General features: G+C 37.8%; 1 protein-coding gene across 4 annotated transcripts in view; it reads right to left on the bottom strand.

Annotated features, from left to right (window-relative positions):
- Positions 1 to 23550, bottom strand: part of INPP4B (inositol polyphosphate-4-phosphatase type II B) — an 807120-nt gene that overhangs the window by 75726 nt on the left and 707844 nt on the right. For all 4 annotated transcript variants that reach the window (XM_025386323.1, XM_025386324.1, XM_025386325.1 and 1 more), the window contains 5 exons: positions 10061 to 10233; positions 8764 to 8887; positions 7599 to 7716; positions 6105 to 6245; positions 2871 to 2968 (listed from right to left, as the gene is read on the bottom strand). In XM_025386323.1, coding sequence (XP_025242108.1) covers positions 2871 to 2968; positions 6105 to 6245; positions 7599 to 7716; positions 8764 to 8887; positions 10061 to 10233 — 654 coding nt within the window. The remainder of the gene's footprint in view (positions 1 to 2870; positions 2969 to 6104; positions 6246 to 7598; positions 7717 to 8763; positions 8888 to 10060; positions 10234 to 23550) is intronic.

Genomic DNA, 23550 nt, shown 5'->3' on the forward strand with positions numbered 1-23550 from the left:
AAGATGAGAGATACTTGACTGGGAGTGAATATATAAGCTAAAATTAATTTATCATTAAGTCCTGATATCACAAAAGTCAGGGATATCCCTTAAAGTTAAGAAAATCTTTGGAGAAGAAACCTTTTTTTACTTCCAAAATAGAATTCACCTGCTTAATTCATAAATCATTTAAAAAGAGGATCAATAAATTAAGAGTCAGCACGTCAATAATGAATTAAAAAGTGAAAGTTTTATATATATATATATTAAAAAATATATATATATATATTTTTTTGAGATGGAATCTTGCTCTGTCGCCCAGGCTAGAGTGCAGTGGCACAATCTCTACTCACTGCAAGCTCCGCCTCCCGGGTTCACGCCATTCTCCTGCCTCAGCCTCCCAAGTAGCTGGGACTACAGGAGCCCGCCACTGTGCCCGGCTAATTTTTGTATTTTTAGTAGAGACGGGGTTTGACTGTGTTAGCCAGGATGGTCTCAATCTCCTGACCTCGTGATCCGCCCATTTTGGCCTCCCAAAGTGCTGGGATTACAGGCGTGAGCCACCACGCCTGGCCAGTAATATGTTTAAGAAATTAACCTATCCTTTAACATTGACACAAATTATCCCTTGATTTCGCTATGAAAGAAGGAAAATAATATATTATATGGATTAGGGATATGACCCAGCATGACAGTTTTTTCCTTCTTAGCAAATGGCCTAACCTCTACTCATACTCTTATAAAAGCTGTATTATTATTATTTTTTCCTTAAATAGAGCACAACTCAAATCATTCTTTGGCTTGCAATGTGTCTATAGGAGGAATAAACCCATATGTCATTATAATTGTATAGATTGGATTTGTACTTTTGTTATGGAGCACAACCACAGTCATACTACAACTCCATTTTGTGTCAAAGAGAGTTGTCTCAAAAATACAGGAAACAAAATATCAGAAAAAAATCCAGTATGTTCAGACAACTGTGTAAGCAATGAAATGCAATTGGTTTTATACAAAATTCCATCTTATTTGCAAGGAGAGAAATATATTTACATGTTTTCAAAAACACTTGTTTAATATTTAATTGGCAACATATAGAATCACATGTTGTTTTGTTGTTGTTGTTATTTTGAGACAGAGTCTCACTATATCACCCAGGCTGGAGTACAGTGGCACAATCTTGGCTCACTGCAGCTTCGTCTCCCGGGCTCAAGCGATCCTCCCAACCCTCAGCCTCCTGAGTAGCTGGGATCACAGGTGCACACCATCATGCCTGGCTAATTTTTGTATTTTTTGTACAGATGGAGTTTCACCATGTTGCCCGGGCTATAATTTTTCAGAGTTATATTCCTATGAAGAGCTACTGGAATGTAGAATTATTTTGTATTTCAACAGTGCCTCTACATATTTCTTTAGCAATATGATTGGTTTTAGTACTGGAACCCTTCACAGACTTTGCCAGCAACCTAATTTGTAATATATGTTTTGAGTAAGGATGGCGTATTATTAGTTCTCAAACATTAGCATGAATCAGAAGTTACCTCAAAGGCTCATTAAAACAGAGACAGGGAGAGTTTAGTAGATTCACAGCTGGGCCTGAGGATTTGCATTGCTAACAGGTTTCCGGGTGATGCTGATGCTGCTGACCTGGGGACCACATATACTTTTCAAGAATTAATACAAAAAATATAATTTGGAAAAAAGTCTCAGAATTTTTATCAGTAGCTTGATAAAAATTATAGTTTGCTAAAAAAATCATTAACATCCAAGTTACAATAAACTCTTTTTCATTAATTACTAAAGAAAAATAGTTTTACTTACATTATTAACTTTTCAGGTCATTAAAAAATTTAATACTGAAAGTATGTGGCTGCTAAAGAATCTCCATGTACTTAAGTTCATTTTGGCCAAAAATAATATTTGATTTGAAATAAAATATATAAATCATAATATAAAATCTGCAAGTGACATTTTTTAACTATCCACACATGGGCATGCATATGCCACTGTAATATTTTGATACCACATTCATTAGGTTATGAATAAACGCTCTGCCACCTGACATATTTCAACTAAACAACAGAATATAAATTAGTGAGCAAATTGTTCATGATGAAACAACAAGTAGTAACAAGTAGATTTTGATTATAGCTTTTGGTTAAAATATAATTTTGCTACTTTATTAAAACTTCACTTATCATTGTGAATATCTCAACATATTTATACTATTTATAGATGAATTCCAAATACATTCCCAGCTCTCTGATTTTGGACTGCTCAAATGTTTTGTGCTTAATACAATGGGGAAAAGAAATGTAGAATTGAACAACAGCCCCCTCCAAGACAAATTCCAAACGTGTAAAACACATTTTTAAAGGCTTGGGTCCTTAACTTTTTTGCACAAAATACTGCAATACATATATTTAATAAATTAGTTCCCTCATTCACATTGACTTAATATTACCTTGTATAACTGGTGTTATATCTGATGTTCTCCCGCATGCGTGTCCAATGTCTGATGTTGCTTGTAAATGGAGACTTAAATCTTTAGTCAAGTCTTTTATATGGTTAAGAATTATACAAAATTTTTATCAGACTAATTAAAATGTGTAATTATAAGGTCCATATTTTTACTATTTGGCATTTTCTAGTGGCAATGCAATTAATGTCTTAGAATGAACAGCAGGACACATTCAAGAAGGCAATCAAGAGAATGATGCAGGTGTTGGCCATGCCACCTTGGCAATCAGTCTTTGAAATCAGATAATTTCAAAATCACTCTCATATCCCCACCCCTGCTTCTTTAGTCCAGTGACCTCTATGTCTGACCTATTCTAAAGATTTATAATCAAGAAGCCATTATTGTTGTCTTCTCTAACTCACATACTTACAATCAGGAGGCATCTTTTCCATAAATATCTTGTAATATTCTTGTAGAAGTTCAAAGTTTTCCTGATTAATACTTTCTTGCAAAGAGACATCTCCAAACCTACAAATAGAAGAAAGAAAACAGTTATAAGTTATAAAATGGCACCAAAAAGTAACACGTTTTACCTTTCCTTTTTAAATGGATTGGAATAATTTCCTAAGGAAAGAGTCTGTCTCATTTTTCAGGCTACAATGCACAATGGTGATTTCAAACATATTCCAATCTCCACTGGCCCTGATTTTACTAATCACTTCTAATGCATCAAATATCCTCACAACCATCAAATGTGAATTTGGAGGAAATACCATGTATGAAACACCAGTCTTTGTGCATGGACATAATTGATAATATTAGTTTCCCCATCCTACTCCACACCTCCGCTGCAGGGCTGTATATCTGTATGTGTTTTAAAAAACCTTCTTTCTTATTATCTATCCAACCTTCCATTTCACTCATGGCTGCTTAGGGAGGGGTCCAGAAGACCAGCACTGGACACTGGGCTGCACACAGTCTTGCCCACACTATCAACTGCTATAGGCACACATAGAGCCAGATTTCCCAGACAGTAGATCATTTCTGCTGACATTTTTTTCTGTTCATACCGAGAAGTCAAATGGTTCTGTCCACATAGTCTTCTTCAAACTGTAATGTAATGTTTGTTGACTTCTCTTCCTCACAGGATTATACATTATTTCAGGATAGGAAGCAGATTCCACGCTTCTTGTTATCCTCTATTCCCCTTATATCCCACAGCTTGGCAGAGCATATGGTATTTTAAAAATACCATACTGGCTTAATATTAGTGTTATGGAGTAAATGCTTGTGTTGTCCTAAAATTCATATGTGGAAACCCTATCCCCAAAATGGCAGTATTTAGAGATACGGCCCCTAAGGGGTCAAGTTAAATGAGATTATGAGGGTGGGCTCTCTCTGTTCACAGGCACAAAGAAGAGGTTGTGTGAGCACATGGGGAGAATGTGGTCAGTCATTTGATAGCCAGAAGAAGAGCCCTCATCAGAAACCAAATTGGCTGGAACCTTGACCTTGGACTTCCTAGCTTCCTGAACTATGAGAAACAAACTTCCATTGTTTAAGCCACCCAGTCTATGGTATTTTGTTACAGCAGCCCTAGCAGACTAATAGTATTTATTTATCTAAGAATGGTCATATACAAGATCTACATTTTGATTTTGAGTAAACAGTAGTAAAATATTACTTCTAGATTACATAGCACATCTAACATGTAGATGTTGCTGGTAAAGCTCAAAATTCAGAATCAGAAAAAGGAGGTTCAGAGAACAGAGAGTGAGCAATATGCTTAGATTAACAGTTGGTTGATGTCAGAGTGCTATTCATATTCAGGCCTCCTGCTTCTCGCAGGGTTTCCCTACTTTGCCATTTTGCCTTCTTTTCCAGTCTTGTGTGTCTTGTACGGCTTCCGTGTGTGAAAAAAGTGCATTCTTAGTATGAAAGAGAGATGAGAGGGAAGGAAAGGACACTTCTTAAATAAAATGACTGACAACTAAAACAGTCACAATGACAAGAATGATGCAAATTAGTCCATTTTAGAAGCCTTGAAAATATAATGCTGACTAGTCTTTGAAAAGTCTGTGAATAAAAGAGTCTCATATCTCTCTCAAGATCGCAATAACAGACCTTGTTAATTCCAACTCAAAACACTCTACTCTAGTGTACCAAAGAAGAGGCAATTTGGAGTGCTGCTTCCCTGCTCCACGTTGTATAGTTTATGATCCGGAATATCATTCATCTCAAACACTGAATTTGCTAAGACAAATATGTATAGATAAATAGAATATAATCTGATCCTAGACACTAGCCTTCAAAAGTGCTTAATTACCAAAGCAAGGAATGTGCTAGGTACTTTTAACCTTACCTGTGGGGCAGGGGTCACTTGGAGAGTGAATTATAGACAAGAAAGCATGTTAAATATTATACTACCAGAGACTATCAAACTCCCCAAATTGTTGCCTGTGAAGGAACTTCTCCAGCCAGCCCCCACAGCAAAGATGATAACTTCTTTCTCTAAAATATTTCAAAAGTATGCTCTATGATCTTTTTTTGTTAATTTTTTGAGACAGAGTTTCACTCGTGTCACCCAGGCCAGAGTGCAATGGTGCAATCTCGGCTCACCTCAACCTCCGCCTCCCCAGTTCAAGCGATTGTTCCGTTTCAGCCTCGCAAATAGCTGAGATTACAGGCGCCCGCCACCACGCCCAGCTAATTTTTGTATTTTCAGTAGAGACAAGGCTTCACCATGTTGGCCAGGATGATCTTGAACTCCTGACCTCAGGTGATCCACCTGCCTCTGCCTCCCAACATGCTGGGATTACAGGAATGAGCCACCGCGTCCAGCCGAAAAAAGTGATTTTTAACAGTGACTCATGGGATCACAGTACAATCATTTGTTGACTGAGCAAGTCGTTATAAAAAAAAGTTAACATTACCAGATAATAACCATTACAATAAACACAAAAAAGAGAAAGACACTGTTTTAGATTTAAAAAATTTGGGCCGGGCACGGTGGCTCAAGCCTGTAATCCCAGCACTTTGGGAGGCCGAGACGGGCGGATCACGAGGTCAGGAGATCGAGGCCATCCTGGCTAACACGGTGAAACCCCGTCTCTACCAAAAAATACAAAATATTAGCCGGGCGAGGTGGCGGGCGCCTGTAGTCCCAGCTACTCGGGAGGCTGAGGCAGGAGAATGGCGTGAACCCGGGAGGCGGAGCTTGCAGTGAGCTGAGATCCGGCCACTGCACTCCAGCCTGGGCGACAGAGCGAGACTCCGTCTCAAAACAAAATAAAACAAAACAAAAAACACAAAAATTTGATGCTATTATCTGTTTACAATATTGAGATATATATAAACATGAATTCTAAACTTTAATACACACATAGGTATTTGGAAATAAAGAAGGTTAATCCATTTGAATGCTTTATTTAGTACTGGCATCAAGATTTTCCTCAATGTTTTTGCCACATTTAAATTTGACTTGGGCCAGGATTCCTTAAATATGAAAATTTACCTTCTATCTCAAATAATTTGGTACTGATAAAAAGAAAAATGTTATGCATAAATCGATGTTAGTTCTATATGCAGATACGTGGGACTTTTCATCATATGCTTAAGAGGAACAAAGAAAAATCTCAAGTGCCACTCTTACACCAAAGCTTACCTCTCAGCCAGAGTTTGCTGTTCATTGATTCCAACGTTAAAAAGTACTGGATACACATGAAGCAACTGTCCTTCTTTAATCTGTAGAGGTAGCGACTCAAACATTCTGGCTGGAAGCTTGACCTCTACCACATAATGTTCTCTAAAGAAAGCAGAGGACAAAGGGAAGAAACATTACTTACTTGTTTTGTGTTATTTTAGATTTATTGGAAGAAAACAATAAAAGGGTTGGGATATAGCACTGATTTAGTTTTCTGTTTGCTATATGCTTATTTTCCTCATTCATTCATCTCCTTATTAAATTACTTGACATAAAAATGTTTGTAAGAATTCATTTACATGTGTGATTTCTCTACCTCACTCTGAATTCCTTAGGAAAGAAATGTTTAGTCCATTTTGTATACCCAGGGTCATGTGCATTGATAGCCTCATTTTGTTTTCTTATTTTTAAAACTCAATCAGTCCTAAGAATAAGAACACTAATCTAATGACTGCTGTTTCAATACAGTGAAGCTAAATAAACCAAATAATTTATGAATGGCAAGTTAAGTATTAATTCTAGGTAAATATTTAGTTTCTGAGGATGTGGGTATTTTTGTGAGTAAGAAAGTTACCTTTCAGCCAACTATGTGGTTCTGAGTATCCTTCACAAAATTTTAAATAATTATTATATGTTTACTATCAACAAGAAGACAAGTTTACTTTGAACTTTATACTTAGTTTGTTTTGCATCTCTCTTTAGCATGAGACGGACTCTCCCTTTTGTATATTCATATGTTTTGAACATGACCTGAGAATGTTTCAAATTTTAAATATCCTCATGCAGCAATTAAAAACACTAACACCAGAATAGTTTGGACTTCTGATTGAGACAACTTACTATAGGATGTACCTCTTCTTTTGGAGGTATGTTCTACACACCATCATTTTTCTTAATTATTTCTGATATTTTGCCCATCATACACTGACCTTTGAAGCTATTTATTTAAAATCCTTCTTGGAAATCTCACAGTCTGAGAGTGAGTTGTCAAAAATAATTAAGAGAAATGGTGGTATATTCCCCTGACACAGAAATATATCTTTTCTAAAATGTTACTGCTTTTAACTGAATTTAATTTAAAGTCATCTCAAGAATTATGATTCTATTAACTGAACGATTCCCACAAAAGTAAAAACACCCACAGCTTTGGATGAGATAGTAATAAGGAGAAAAATGTTCTCATGCAAGCTATTATTTTGAATTTCTTGTATTTTGTGGGAGAGTACTGCCATACTCAACTCACTACAATTTAAAACATTCATGAGACTTCCAGGAGTTTTTCAAGATTGTCCCATATCATATCACCCATGTTTATTTTTACCAAAAAGGAAAAGAAAACAAAAGAAAAATTCCCAAATCAAACCTGAATTCTCCTTGCCTCCTCTGACAGGAGTTAATATGACACATCTAACAGAGCCTGGTCTTCAGGAAGTGAGCACTGTGAGCACTGCTTACCGTCTTCCTGTTATAACTGGCAATACATCATTGGATTTGGCTTCAATTATTTTAAATGCGACTTTCTTTAAATCAGAAATGCCAACAGCCATGTCCTCTAGCATTCCAATTTCATCACCTAAGCAAGAGAAAAGGCACTTAGTTACAAACAAACATTTGAGGAAAATGTCATTAGCTACTATGCGTCCCTGCTGGAATTTGTTCTAGCATTTTATTGAATGAGTTTCTGAATGCAGTGAACCTACTCTAGATACTTTTCCTCAGAGGCTGAAGGTTTTCCTTAGTGAAATGGGAACCATTTCAATGGACTCCAGAAGTCAATCTACCCTTTGAGGGGAGGAAGAACGTGGGCATTTGCTGTGAGGCTGGAGAAAGGTTTTAACCCCTTTATGATTTGTGTACATTTCTTTCTACTGGCAGGACTGATATGCGTTGTCTATAAATAACAGAGGTAGCTGAATTGATAATCACTGACCCAGGTTCATGCTAGTTTTGCATCTCCATACATTAACAAATGAAGCCTAAGAGGGAGATCGTTAAGATTCCAGATCAGCACTCTCTAACAGAAGCATAATGTGAGCCACATATATAATTTTAAATTTCCTGGTAGTCATTTTTTAAAAGAGTGAAATTAAAAAGGTAGAATTAATTTTAATAATAGATTTTACTTAATCCAGTATATCCAAAATACCATTTCAGTTGTAAATTAATATAAAAGTATTATCAATATAAAATACCTTTTAAAACTAGTTTTTGAAATCTGGTCTGCATATCTAGTACTTATTGATTTGGACCAGACACATTTCAAGTGTCCAATAGTCACGCAAGGCTACTATATTGAACAGTGCAGTTCTAGACATTACAGGGTTCAGACTTTAAAATCTAGTCATTGAAACTATGTTGGCACAGAGCCTTTTATATTAAAAAAGCCAGATGGCTGCTCAGAAGTCCACTCTGAAATAATCTATAATTCCATTTTCAAACCTTAATGGGAGGCAAAAGTAAGTTACAAGGTGAATACAAAAAACTGAAAGTTACATTATTTTTGTAATACTTGGTGCAATAAAGGTTTACTTCTTATTTTTATGTTTTTTGGGAAAAATTGTGAGTTAAATATCCTATGAATAGAAATGTGACTTTTAACTTGTACTAAAGCAATACTCACTGTATGTACTTAGTAGCCCTTCATACTGTACTATCAACCCCACTGTGTGAAGCTGCTGTAGGAAGCCTGGGTCATACAGACTTGTCTGTAATTTGATGATAAAACCACAAACCAATCCGGCAAGCTGAAAAAAAAAATACTGATAAGATTTACTGCAGTTAGCAAACGTATTTGTTTTATTTTGAAATATTTTAAGACTTCTGAGGCATCACAGATTCGATTCTCAGGTATGTGTAACAAAACTACAACTATTTGGTAGGCATATTAAAACAAGTTGACAGTCTTTGATCTAGAATTGCTGTGTATAAAAGTCTTGGGGAAAGTAGAAGTGCAAAGGGAAAAAGAACATGGACAGCAGTGAGGTTGATGGGTCTTCAAATCTTATGTCTACCATTTCTAACAGTAAAATCATAAACACTTAAGCACTTCCAAATCTTATTATTTTTTGTACATGTAAAATAGAGATGATAATAATCATTTCACAGGGTCATGAAAATAACACAATGACAAAACATATATGTATAAGGCAGAGCATATTTTCCGACACCTGGTTAGCTCCATGTGCCACTGTACCATTCATGAACTAGCACGGGAAAGGGACAGTTTGGTTAAAACATTCCGTTTTCCTAGAATGTTTAGAAAGATAAGCCTTCTTTTTCTTCCCCTCCATATGCCCTGTCTATAAAACTCAGCCATGGGGATGGAGGCAGGTGGGGAGAAGGAAGGCACCAGCACCGTCACCGTGATGGAGGTAGGACTTGGCATTATGAATCATGTTGGGTGTAGGCAAAGAAGGTGGCCCTGTCAAACTTCCCATTCAAGCCTTACTGCCCTGAAAACTTATTTTAAAAACAAAATAAGAGATCATTGTGAAACCTTGTCCCAAGATTCATGGGGGAACTGTACGTATAAGCGGCTGCAAACAGATCCCCCTTGCCAAGTCCTAGTTTGTCACCTGCAGTGCAAGGCAACAGTCCCTTCCCTTACACTTGTGTAGACCCCTGAGCATAACACAAAGATGATAACCATGTCCTTCATGGATTTCATGCCCTGTGAAGCAGAATTTATATGTTAGAGACTTGGCCATCTCTTTTCAGAAATAAATACTTAAGATCTCATATACTCTTTGCTTAGGATATTCAGCTGATATTTACCGTGAATAAGAAACATGGGGTACCAAAACTTTAAGGATCTTTCTAAAAATAAAGCTGTCCCAATAAGAATTCTATTCATTATCAAGGATAGAATGTTAACAATCTGGCACTGTTTTGTACTAACAATAACAACAGGCACCTACTGCTTGACTGAAGACGATGTCTCTTCTTAGCGTCAGCATCAGACACTGGGGCAAGCTGTACGCAAGTTCCTGAAGGAGCACAAACGTCAGGGACTGCTTGGCTCGGTTCACCACTTCTCCCATGCAGTCCTTCAGGGTAAGGATGAGGGGATACAACTGTTCATACCAGTCCTCTGAGGGGAGGGGGTGTAAGAACAGTGCAACAGATGAAGGAAGGTCTTGGAATATAATGCAGAATCAACTTCCAACTTATTTTTAATTTTTCAATAAAGTTAGACATATTCTTAAGGATTCACGAAGATCAGATCTGAAGATCTCTAATTTAAAATCTGTCCCCTAAAAATGTCCATAAGCAGCCAGCCATCGGACCTCTCCACGGGGATGCATTTAACATATTTCCAGCAGATCTCTCTTCTCTGCTCATCTCTAATCTGTGCACTGCCTGTATCTTAGTGAGTGGTGCCATCAAACCTTTCTCATACCGGAAATAGAAGTTTTACTGGCCTTCCTCTTCTGCAGTTTTCACATTAACTTGGTCATTAAATTAGTTCTACTACTGTAACAGTCCATCAATATGCATCTTCTCCTTGTCCATGCCCATTGTCGTTTATTGCTCTCCCTTGGATCACTTCCTGGGCTACTCCCTAACCCATCTCCCTTCCTCTGGTCATACTCTACTGAATTCCCTTCTTAACAGTGTTGCCGGAAAGATTTCTAATCATTTTGTATCTGATTCTATCACTCACTTCTCACTTCTTAAAATATTTTGATAAAAAACCTAATAAAGCATTCATAAATAAATAAAGTTCAAACTCGTGAAAGACTCTCCATTATCTAAACTTTGCCTATTTGTCTAATCTCATCTTTCAGAACTTTATTTGCTGTCTTGAGTCTCAGGTGAAGTGAACCACATGTATTTCCTTAAACTTACCCCGTTCTCTCATCTCAATGTCTTCGCAAATCCTATCTCCTCTCCTAGAACACTCTTTTTCTATTATCTTCCTGACAAATGCTTTATCTCTTCTGCAGACTCAATTCAGGATTTCTCTTCTCCAGGAAGTCTTCCTTCATTTCCCCCTTACTACACTTCCCTGTTCCCTGAAGATTGGGTTGAGTTGACTTCCTTTTGTGCCTATAGCTTCTTGTCCTTACTGTTTCAGGACTACTCACACACTACTCACCATTTTCCTCTGCAAGAAAGAGAACTCACTGAGGGCAAGGAATTCATTTTTTAATCACTGAATCACTAGAACCTAGCACAGTGCCTAGCATATAGTAAATATTCAATAAGTTTTAATTGAATGAGAAAAGTTACAGTAAATATAACAGAGTTTTAAAGATATAGACAAGTATAAGTAAGTCAAGTTTTCAGTAGTATTTGGGATTCAAATAGCTGTTCTTCAAATGAGGATGCAAAACTGAGACCATTTGTGCTATTTGTGTGTCTAGATTTCTAACATGCCTCAATCATATAATTATGACTTTGGTATGATAGAGAACCAATTTATGTTCTGTTTCAGTTAATTTGGAGATCAAAGCCCTGGCAAATGTTAACTATCATAAATTCTTGACTGTGTGACATTCCATTAATATATAAATAAATTAATGGACAAATACGATTTGATATGAATGAGCACACGCTATGAAATTAATTCTAAAGCAGGAACTAAAATGATATGATCTCCTCATCATAAAAGTGCAAGCATCAATGTGAGTAATGTGAGTGGTAAATAATCAGTTAAGACCTTGAAAGAGTGACAGAGAACAATAAAAAGAATCATAATCACTATCGTACCATGTCTACTGTCACTTATTTATTTTATGTTGTGGTATAATAGACTAGATGAAATAAATCCAAAGGGTTGAAAAGATAATTAATGGACCCAACGTAATAAAAAGATATGCTCTTATTAATACTCTATGAAATGCCTATGTGATGCTATAATGTAAAATACATTAGAATGTTAGAAATTATTATTTTAAAAATATTGTAGATGTAAGTGCTATTATAAGGATAAAAAACATAGAGAAAGAGGAATGCAACAGAGCCCTTTTAATGCATAATCATTTAATATTGGACAAACTTATAGGCAGCCTAGAATAAAATGTGAACAAGGGTTCGATTAAAACAAGCATTGGTTAACTGTTGATTCTTATGTCATTGTCATGTGTAAAAGGGAAAATGGAGGTACACTGGACTTTTTTTCATAATAAAAGATACATCAATAGATATCAAGAATGAATATCCTATATTCCTATTTTTTTCATATTTGCATTTTTTTATCTCCTGCTCTCTCTCTCACTTTCTTATGTAATTGTTGCTCTCAATATGAATGGGTAGACTAATAGACACAGGGAAACACTAGAAAAAACTTCAATAAAATAACCCAGCTGTAAATTTTACACAATAGCAGACTGAATACTGATTTTGTTTTGTGCTTAGCTCTGTAGAGATTTGTTTCTACTAGAGAATTTCCGAACATAAAATACATCTTCTGTGCAGTAGGTGGCGCTGCTTAATCAGGCTGAAGTAGAACTACTTTGCACTTGCTGCATTCAAGTAACTGATTTTTACTTTTGTATGCAGTTGTATAGTTCCCAAACAGCATGGACTTATTGTTTAAGCATCTTGCATCATATTATCCTGAATCAAGTGGTGAATACTTTATATGATTTTTCTAGTTAGAAAATTTAAAAAAAAAACAAGTGGCCACATTTTTCTTTCTTGCAAGATATGAAGTGACAATTCTAATTCAATATTTGTTTCTGTTAAAAGTATTTAAAAGAGAAAATTTTGCAGATTTTCTCATTAGCATAAGGATAGGTGCTGTATTCAATTCCATCTTCACTTATTTAACCAGTTGATTCTTAATTGTAAACTATAATCAGATGACCAAAAACAGAAAACCAAAACAAGTCTGGTTTCCAGTTCCACAAGAATAGAAGTGGAAACCTGGGAAAACAGGAACACACAACATTCTAAACCTAGGAACACTGTTACATACTTCTGATACTAATGATATTCCAGCATCTCTATTTAGCATAATTATATATACCTTTTATGGCTAAAATGTCAGGAAAATAACAATATAGGAAAACGTTAATTATGAATGAGAAAATTACAAGTTCATGAGCAACGTAACATGTCTTTAAAATAGTAGTAAGCTTTCTATGGAGGAACATAAGTGAAAAAGTTAAAAATAAATTTTTTTTTCTAGAAAAGAAACAATTTAAATTGAGCAGATAATGGAAAATTGTACTGGAAAATTCCAGTTGCCAATGACTCCAGGCTTTCTTCTCTGTTAATATGCAGTCAGTGTAAATCTCAGGTTCTGAAATAAACACAGTGACTATGACAGGCCAAAGCAAGGCCAAAGTCAGTTCATAAATGGCCTTTTTGCTCCAATGAACATCCCATATCATTCTCACAAAGGAACAGTAAATGCTTTAGTTTTTTGCTTTAAAATACGTTTTGGGGGAAATTAAAGAAAAAACCCAGGCTTCAGCTCTTGACAGTTTTCAGATTTGTCACTTGCCTATCACCTTTGTGTCTCTCCATACTTTACAGTTTACATGGTGTGTATTTGGTCCTCCTGATAAAGATGAAGGTAGTATTTATTCATTCATATATATATGTGTGGGGGTGTGTGTGTATATATATATTCATATATATATATACACATACCCACACATATATACACGTGTGTGTGCATACACACACACACACAATCTTAGTTGACACTCGAAACTAAATTCAGAAGAGTAGATGTATTTCAGGATTTCATACTTTTATGTACACACACACACACACACATATACACACACACAGTTTTTTATAAACTTAGTGAAGCTGGGAGCTAAGGGTGCCCCACAATATAGTTACCTGTCCCACCACCTCTTCCCTGAGCCAACTAGCCTAGCAGGCACTAGGTGTGATTTTATTCCCTGGGCTCCTTTCCATGACAGAGGAAAATACTAGGAGAATGTTTGAGTGCATCTATAAAAACTTGCTGAGACTCCTTAACCCTGAGACCCACAAGCAGAGTCTTTCCTCGGGAAAACATAAAATGCATGTGGCTTAGCCGAGCTTTCCTGAGCTTTGTGAAGTGTGTTGGAAGCCATCCAAGCAGAGCCTCTGTTTTCCAGCCCCTCTACTTGCTTCTCCGACATATTCAAGGGAAGCTCACTGAAGGATTCAGAGAAAGGCTGCTGGGTGCCCCCCCCAAACCTCCTCCACACACCATCTATTTCCTGTGCAGGATGTTCACGTCCTCTGAGCTCAATGGCTCTTATGTTACTCAGGAGAAAAATAAAAGAGCTAAATATCAACCAGCTGTAGCAGAGCATCATGCTTTCTTTCCAATTTCTGAGCCATTCTCTTCTCAGGTGCTTGGTCTTCTTTGCTCATTTAAAATAATTAACTTCACAAAAGCTCATAGCTATTGTTATTTTTGTTATCACAACCTTTCAGACACAGAAAAAAAAGAAAAGTGAAAAGATTGCACATCCATTAAACTTTATACAAAGAGATAACAGAAGAAATGAGCCAGCTCTTAGGATTCTCTTCAGGTAACAAGATGATGAACTGTGAAGACAAGCGATTAGAATGGCCATTAAGGGGGGGCAATAAAATTCCCAAGGTCATGAAGTGAACACAGACCAAACTTATAGCCAGTAGGGATTTTAATCTATGCCTGAACCCCAGGCAGCACAGAAATGGTGATGGGTTCATGGTTGGGGGCTGGGGGTGGGAGAAATCTATTTCCTGCTTATAAAATTTTTGTTGACTTTGAAGGGCCTATGCCTTACATCAACCCAAATATGGGTACCTATGTGCCTCTCTGAGTGAAGTTCTTATCTTTCAGGCACAATTTTGCAGTGTGAACATTCATAATGTGAAGGGATCAACTAATAATAAGGCTTTTTCTGCAGACACTTTCTAAGTAAATTCCTTTCTATGGGTATAATACATGTAACCAACTTTGGTCATAGACCCTCGACACCTGCCCATAGGAGGCCTCTAAATACCTGGACATATCCTAGGGGCACAGGGCATAGAAACTAGGCTAATTCCAGACAATAGAAGAGTAATCAGAAAAAGAAAAGCACCCAAGGAAACTTGACTGCTTCAAATGTTTTCTGGGCCGCTCAGAATGTCCTTCTCCAACCAAGCCTTCCTGATCCTCTTCCTGTCTTTATAATCTACTGCCTGTCTCTGACACAGGAATTGAGAAATCAATTTTTTGTCTTCTTTTAATAAATGCTAATGTGTCTTTCTTATATCATTGCTCCCCCCTCCTTTTTCACTGACATCATGAGAAATGGACTCATTCACTGGACAAAGATAGTGTCTTCTACGTGAGGTGCTGTGGGTGATACTAATATTTTTAACTCATGTCCCCTCCCTTCAAGGAGCTAAAATCGAGAAGGAAAGGTAAGAAGTATGAAGGAATACCTACAGTATAAGGCAATATGATAACAGCTACGAAAGTTGGGATAGTGACCAAACAAGTTTTAGAAGACTGAGAGTTTAGAGGCAAGAGAGTTCATCTCTGGTGAGAAGACTGTGTTCACTCATGGCTGTGGCATTTACTGCACACTTAAAGGAAGCCACAGGTGGAAAGAGCCCAGGGAAAGCTGCCTGTACTGCAGGTGGTAGACACCCACAGTGAGGCTTTGTAGGAATAAAGACTGAGAGGAGTATTTGGTTTTGTAGTGGAAATCTAATAAATAGATGCATAAACTGACCAGAGGGAGAAACAGGGGGTACTGGAAGAGAGGAAATAAATGACTGAGATCACTCAGTGATTTGGAGAAGGCAGGAATAAAACAGAAGTAAATGTTAAGCTGAAGCCATGGAATAAAACCAATAGGAGTCTAGGTATAGGCAGTCACCATGCTAGGGATAGGGAGTGGAGGTAGATAGGGGTGGGGATAAAGGATGGTGCAGGGGATGTGTGAATAGGGCAAGAGCTAAGAAGCAGGGCCAAATCAGAAACAATGCATATCAGACAGGGTGAATGACGAAGCAAGGTTTACGTTAACCCTGAGAAGAAGGTAGCACGTGAATGTACTTTCCCTTGCCTCTATCTCAGGGCAGCCTCAAAGGCCCTAAGGACATTCACATAAAGAACAAACATGTATCTTAAAATGCCATGAGTGTAGTGTCCACTGAACTACGTTCCAAGGTAAATGAGTGATCTTAGCAACTTCCACATGTATGAGAAATGACTGTACTGCTCAACCCAAGACAAATGGCTAAGACAAGAACAAAGGCAAGCTTTCCTCATGTCAAGGGAACCTTGTTTGTTTAAACCCTGCCAGCCTGAGAACACAATGTCATAAAACTTTCCAGTCCTGCTCTTAGAAAAATAGCAAAGGAAATGCATCAACTGATATCCTGGTTAAACTTCTCATTTCGTAGCACAAAGTTGAAAGCCTTAAGTAAATTCTGCTAAGACAGTTTCCAGGAACCAAATCCTTTAATCAAACAAGCCTTGTATTTGTTGTAGCACAAAAGTTTTAAATTCGGGTTATGTATTGACTGGAGGAGTCACACACCCACATTCACTGTGCTTATTTTGTTGCCTTTTGGCCTTAAATAAACTGTAACCTCAGGACTCTGGCCCTCAAACAGGTTGGGTATTTAAGAACAAGCTGCATAAGTCTTAGGTCTTTGAGCAACCTGAAATCATCAATATGTCTACATCAGTGAGCTCCTGTCATTTAAATATTGGCCAGCATCTAAGGTTAAGAAGAGAAGTAGTGGATATTGAGTTGACTGAATCCTTATCAGCGAGCATTCAGAGAAGTGAAGAGGTGCAACATTTTTTACTAGGTGAATGTAAATGAAGTAAACTAGGTGAATATAGAAGTTTCCTAGTAATGTTCAAGACCATGGAATATAGTGCATCAGTTTTTTGGAGCATAAGTTTATACAAGTGCAATTTTGCTATATGCATGGAACGTGTAGTTGCACCAGTTTAAAAACAAAATTCTGCAAACACAATAGGGCCTCATGTGCATAGATTTAACTTATAAATGCCGAGTAAGCAATCAAGTAACCAAACAATATAAACAGTACATTTCTTAGGCCATTTCATTCAATAATGACATGCCCTATGGCCGGGCGTGGTGGCTCACGCCTGTAATCTCAGCACTTTGGGAGGCCGAGGCAGGAGGATCACCTGAGGGTGGGAGTTCGAGACCAGCCTGACCAACATGGAGAAACCCTGTTTCTACTGAAAATACAAAATTAGATGGGCGTGGTGGCTCATGCCTGTAATCCCAGCTACTCAGGAGACTGAGGCAGGAGAATTGCTTGAGTCCGGGAGGTGGAGATTGCAGTGACCCAAGATTGTGCCATTGCACTCCAGCCTGGGCAACAAGAGTGAAACTCTGTCTGAAAAAAAAAAAAAAAAAAAATTAACGTGCCCTAAAGTCCCTGGATGGGAGCTATCATCTCCCTTTTCCTCTATCTCGGTTTCTCTGTGGGTGTGAACATCACCATATTTATGAGAAAGTTAAGTAATTTTTCAATGTAATTATGAATTCTTAATTTCTGCATATGATTCCACAGTAAGCCTTTTGGATCCTTTCCTTACTCCTTATACGAAAATTAATTCAAGATGGATTAGAGACTTAAATGTTAGACCTAATACCATAAAAATCCTAGAGGAAAACCTAGGTAGTACCATTCAGGACATAGGCATGGGCAAAGACTTCATGTCTAAAACACCAAAAGCAATGGCAGCAAAAGCCAAAATTGACAAATGGGATCTCATTAAACTAAAGAGCTTCTGCACAGCAAAAGAAACTACCATCAGAGTGAACAGGCAACCTACAGAATGGGAGAAAATTTTTGCAATCTACTCATCTGACAAAGGGCTAATATCCAGAACCTACAAAGAACTCAAAAAAATTTACAAGAAAAAAACAAACAACCCCATCAAAAAGTGGGCAAAGGATATGAACAGACATTTCTCAAAAGAAGACATTCATACAGCCAACAGACACATGAAAAAATGCTCATCATCACTGGCCATCAGAGAAATGCAAATCAAAACCACAATGAGATACCATCTCACACCAGTTAGAATGGCGATCATTAAAAAGTCAGGAAACAACAGGTGCTGGAGAGGATGTGGAGAAATAGGAACACTTTTACACTGTTGCTGGGATTGTAAACTAGTTCAACCATTATGGAAAACAGTATGGCGATTCCTCAAGGATCTAGAACTAGATGTACCATATGACCCAGCCATCCCATTACTGGGTATATACCCAAAGGATTATAAATCATGCTGCTATAAAGACACATGCACACGTATGTTTATTGCGGCACTATTCACAATAGCAAAGACTTGGAATCAACCCAAATGTCCATCAGTGACAGACTGGATTAAGAAAATGTGGCACATATACAGCATGGAATACCATGCAGCCATAGAAAAGGATGAGTTTGTGTCCTTTGTAGGGACATGGATGCAGCTGGAAACCATCATTCTTAGCAAACTATCACAAGAACAGAAAACCAAACACTGCATGATCTCACTCATAGGTGGGAACTGAACAATGAGATCACTTGGACTCGGGAAGGGGAACATCACACACCGGGGCCTATCATGGGGCAGGGAGCGGGGAGGGATTGCATTGGGAGTTATACCTGATGTAAATGACGAGTTAATGGGTGCTGACGAGTTGATGGGTGCAGCACACCAACATGGCACAAGTATACATATGTAACAAACCTGCACGTTATGCACATGTACCCTAGAACTTAAAGTATAATAATAATAATAATAATAATAATAATAACAACAACAATAAAGAGATATCTAAGCGATTGATTTTCCTGAAGTTATCATATAGCACCACAAATTTGTGCCTGAAGCAACTTAACATTTTGTTAAAAGGGTCCTAGCAAATATGTTTGTAGAGAATAAGATTGGAGAAGGTGTTTTTTTCTTGGAGAGAACAGAGGCAATGCATCGTAGACTCTAAGAGGGCAGGCTCTGGAGCCAGATCACCAGGGTTAGAACCCAGGCTGTGCACAGGTCACTTCCAACTCTCTACTCCTCCATCCTTTAATTTTGTAGAATTACTCCTATGGTATTGTAAGAATTAAATGAGTTAATGCAGTCAATATTTAATTTTTTTTTACCACATACCAAGTAACCCATAAATAAGAGCTTCTATGTTCAAAAAATTGAAATCAACAAAGTAATTTCTACATGATACTTTGCACTTGCCCTCCTACCAGCATGGATTCTTTATGCTCTTCCTTCTGTCCTATTTCTGAGGATGAACTGTTGTCTAGCTCAGACCAGCTCCTCTGTTGGTACACCAGAGACCTCATCCCCTCTCACCTACTTAAGAGTGTCACTCTAGCAATTCTCTCCCTTCCTCCCACATTATCAATATTTCCTTTTATACTGGATCATTCTTGTCAGAAAACAAACATGCTATTATCTCCCCATCTTGAAAGAAATATCACTGTTTTGACCCTAATTCCCTTTATAGCTCCTACACTTTATTTCTCCATTTCCTTTCACAGTGAAACTTCTCAAAAGAGTTGTCTATACAGGTTCTCTCTACTTTCTTTACTTCCTCTTTCTTTTAACCAACTCTACTTAATTTCTACCCACTCTCGTAAGGCTACTCTTGTCATCAAAGACATCCATCCTGCTAAATCCAAAGCCATCTCTCAGTCCTCATTTTATTTGACCTATTTTCTAACCCCGGCTTTCAGGATAGCATATTCTTTTTATATTCCTCCTACCTCACTGGCCGTCTCTTGACCAACTGTGTTGCTGGTTCCTTCACTTATTTCTGACATATCACCACTGAAATGTCCTCAAGTATAATCTATAGGTCATTTCCCCTTTCTGTGTATACTCAATTCCTGTTGTTATTATTCAGTCTCATGTCTTTAAGTGCCATCTATATAATAACAATTTCCAAATTAATGTCTTTAGCCTGAATATGTCTCCTGAACTCGATTCATAATGTAAAAATGTTATTGAAATTCTAGGCTTACAATAAAAATGCACTTTATATGGCATATTTTGATTATTTAAGTTTTTAAAAAATTTGTAAGTATACTCTAGTTGGGAGGCCAAAGTGAGTGGATCTCCTGAGGTCAGGAGTTCGAGACCAGTCTGACCAACATGGAGAAATCCCGTCTCTACTAAAAATGCAAAAACTTAGCTGCACGTAGTGGCACATGCCTGTAATCCCAGCTACTAGGGAGACTGAGGCAGGAGAATCACTTGAGCTTGGGGGATGGAGGTTGTAGTGAGCTGAGATCACACCATTGCATCCCAGCCTGGGCGACAAGAGCGAAACTTTATCTCAGAAAAGAGCAATTGTTTTAGCTGGAGAACTATTAATTTTTTAAAGCTTCATTCATTGATTTTTTTCCAATGAAATTCTCAACATTCATATGTAGAAATTTATGAAATTCAAAATATTACTATTTAAGTCTTCTAGTGAAAAAGATTGTTGGTACTTGTATGTTTGTATTTTACAAAGTAAAAGACTTGTTATAACTATAAAACCACTGAAATAATTGTCTAATGTTGAGTATAAATTCTGAGAATATTAGTATCTTTGTATAAATGTTGAAGAATATTCACTTAATAATATCAAGAAACACTCAAAAGTGTCAACAGCAATGGTAGATCCATATGACTAGGCTTTCATTCCACAATATTGGGCCTCTATTATTTGCTATGAATTATGTCAGGTTCTGGAGATTCAAGAACAAATCACAAACACTTTCTTATAGAGCCAAGTCTAATGGGGAAATGACATTTAAGATGGCATGTACAATAAATCAGAGATTCAAAGGTTTCAAATAGCGGCCTATAGACCAGTCTTATATGACCTGCAAATTTTATTTGGAATTTATCATGTTTTAGCAATTTTTAACCTTTACAACAAGTGAGGTATGTTACATAAACATTCAGATTTATTTGAAAAATCAGAAGGGATGAAAACTTTAGATCTATGTTCTCCATGGAAATGACTGGCTGGGGCTGGAGCAGTGACCTCCTTTTGGAGGAACATACACTCTCTACTTTGCTCTGGCTTCTATCCACTTCACTTGATTTGTTCATATTACTTCACATGATGCCTACGGGCCTTTGTGCTTGCAAGCCCTACAGAAAGTGTGACAATATAAATGATAGAATCCAGTAAAAAATAAAAACAGGAGGACCTATTCAAAAAGCAGTAAATGAGATTTTTTCCTTTTTCCCTCAGTGGTGTTGCTCCAGACCTGTCAGGATCTTTTGTTTTGTTTTGTTTTGTTTTGTTTTAATGTTTGTTTGTTTGAGACAGAGTCTTACTCTGTCGCCCAGGCTGGAGTGCACAGGTGCAATCTCAGCTCACTGCAAGCTCCGCCTCCCAGGTTCACACCATTCTCCTGCCTCAGCCTCCTGAGTAGCTGGGACAACAGGCACCCGCCACCACGCCTGGCTAATTTTTTGTATTTTTTAGTAGAGATGGGGTTTCACCGTGTTAGCCAGGATGGTCTCAATCTCCTGACCTCGTGATCCACCCACCTCGGCCTCCCAAAGTGCTGGGATTACAGGCGTGAGCCACCGCGTCCAGAGGGTGCTTTATATTTACTCTTTTGTGCCATCCTCCCTTGGAATGTGGGGCTATGTGAATACAGAGCCTCAAAGACACCCAGCCTCACCCTGGCTCTTCTGCACTGGCACCCAAGCATGTTGGTAGGTGGGGGTGGGAAGTGATCATTGGGCTGGCGTGAAGATGAAGGTTAGGCAGGCATTGGAGAAGCCTGCAGAACTACAAGTGAGGCAAGCCTCCAAGGCCTGCACACAGGCTTCATTGCCCTATTGGACTTCACTGATAAAACACAAAAGCAAAGATAAAATTATTTGGAATTTCAGAATGGCAACTCAGAGCATTAATCTCAGAGCACAGGGCTCTGCTGAGTGAGTGGCCACGTGTGACCACATTGGTCTCATATCCACAGCCTTAACCTGGATGACCAGGGAAGGCACCCTGGAGAATGTGAAGTTTGGGAATGGGGAAAGCTTTGAAAGCTCAGGAGTGAAAAGCACCAGGTGAGTTCTCAGAAGAGTTTAATATGACTGGATCATGGAGGATGAGACAGGGTGAGGTGGAAGGAGATGTCAAAGTTCCTTGAAGTGGCAGGTCAGATGGGGATAAAGAAATGTAGGGCCATATAAAAAAGGGAGAAAGTGCCTAGAAGAGGCAGGTGGTGGTAAGGGAATTTATCACCTTGTAAAAGAAGGAGAAAGCTTGGCAAACTAGTGAAGCATAAGATATGACTATCTGAGAAACTGTTCATTAAGATATCAAGGGCAAACCTAAAGGCAGGTAAATCTATATACAAAACTGCTCTTAAAATTTAATCATTCCTTTTTCCAACAGATATTCTGAGGATCTCAGACAGAGATCACTCTGGTCGAATCTGAATCCTTGCTTGGACACCCACTACCTCTGTGATCTTAGACAAATTACTTAACCTCTTCATCAATGAAACGGGGATAGAACCAGAAACTCCCCTATAGGCTTGTTGTGAAAAGAAAGAGAGGAAAGAATGTAAAAGTTCATCAAAGTACTTGTCACATAAAGGTGAGTGTAGTAAGTGTCAGCTATTAATGTGATTATTCCCCCTCTTTGATACTTCATTTGGTCTCCAAACTGAATTTGATTTTCATCCCTTGATGTTTCTTACACCTCATCTGAGAGTAATCCTCATGCCTCAAGGCTAACAAAGATTTTGCTCATCTTTTCTTCTTCTTTCTCTTTACATTTTATCCAGTTTAATCTATCTGCTGACGCCTCCCAAATATTTACTTCTTTTCCTAAGTCTTTTATCTCGTAAGTGATGCCCTTGGAAGATCTCTCACTAGGTATATCCCTTCAAATACAACTTACTCATGCACTAGACTGTAAAGACAGGGCCATGACTGAACATGTTCCTGGATACAGTAACTGGAACGGGGTAAGTATTCAACAAATATGGAATGAATGAAAGAATTTTCCTCTTTCTTTTCCAACCAACACAAATTTAGTATCTTTCCATAAGGCTTAATGCCTGAACTATTTTATATATAATTGCATTAATTAGTGAGTTGTTCTAGTCTTTAATTATTATTATTATTTTAGAGACAGAGTCTCTCTGTCACCTAGCCTGGAGTGCAATGGCACGATCTCAGCTCACTGCAACCTCCGCCTCCCGGGTTTAAGTGATTCTCCAGCCTCAGCCTCCCGAGTAGTTGGGACTACAGGTGCATGCTACCATGTTCAGCTAATTTTTGTATTTTTAGTAGAGATGGGGTTTCACCATGTTGGCCAGGCTGGTCTTGAACTCCTGACCTTAAGAGATCCACCCACTTCGGCCTCCCAAAGTGCTGGTATTACAGGCATGAGCCACTGGGCCCGGCACAGTCTTTAATTATTTTAAGTGTATTAGATAGATAGCTAATCTA

Source organism: Theropithecus gelada, chromosome 5, assembly GCF_003255815.1.
Source record: "Theropithecus gelada isolate Dixy chromosome 5, Tgel_1.0, whole genome shotgun sequence".
Lineage (NCBI taxonomy): Eukaryota > Metazoa > Chordata > Mammalia > Primates > Cercopithecidae > Theropithecus > Theropithecus gelada.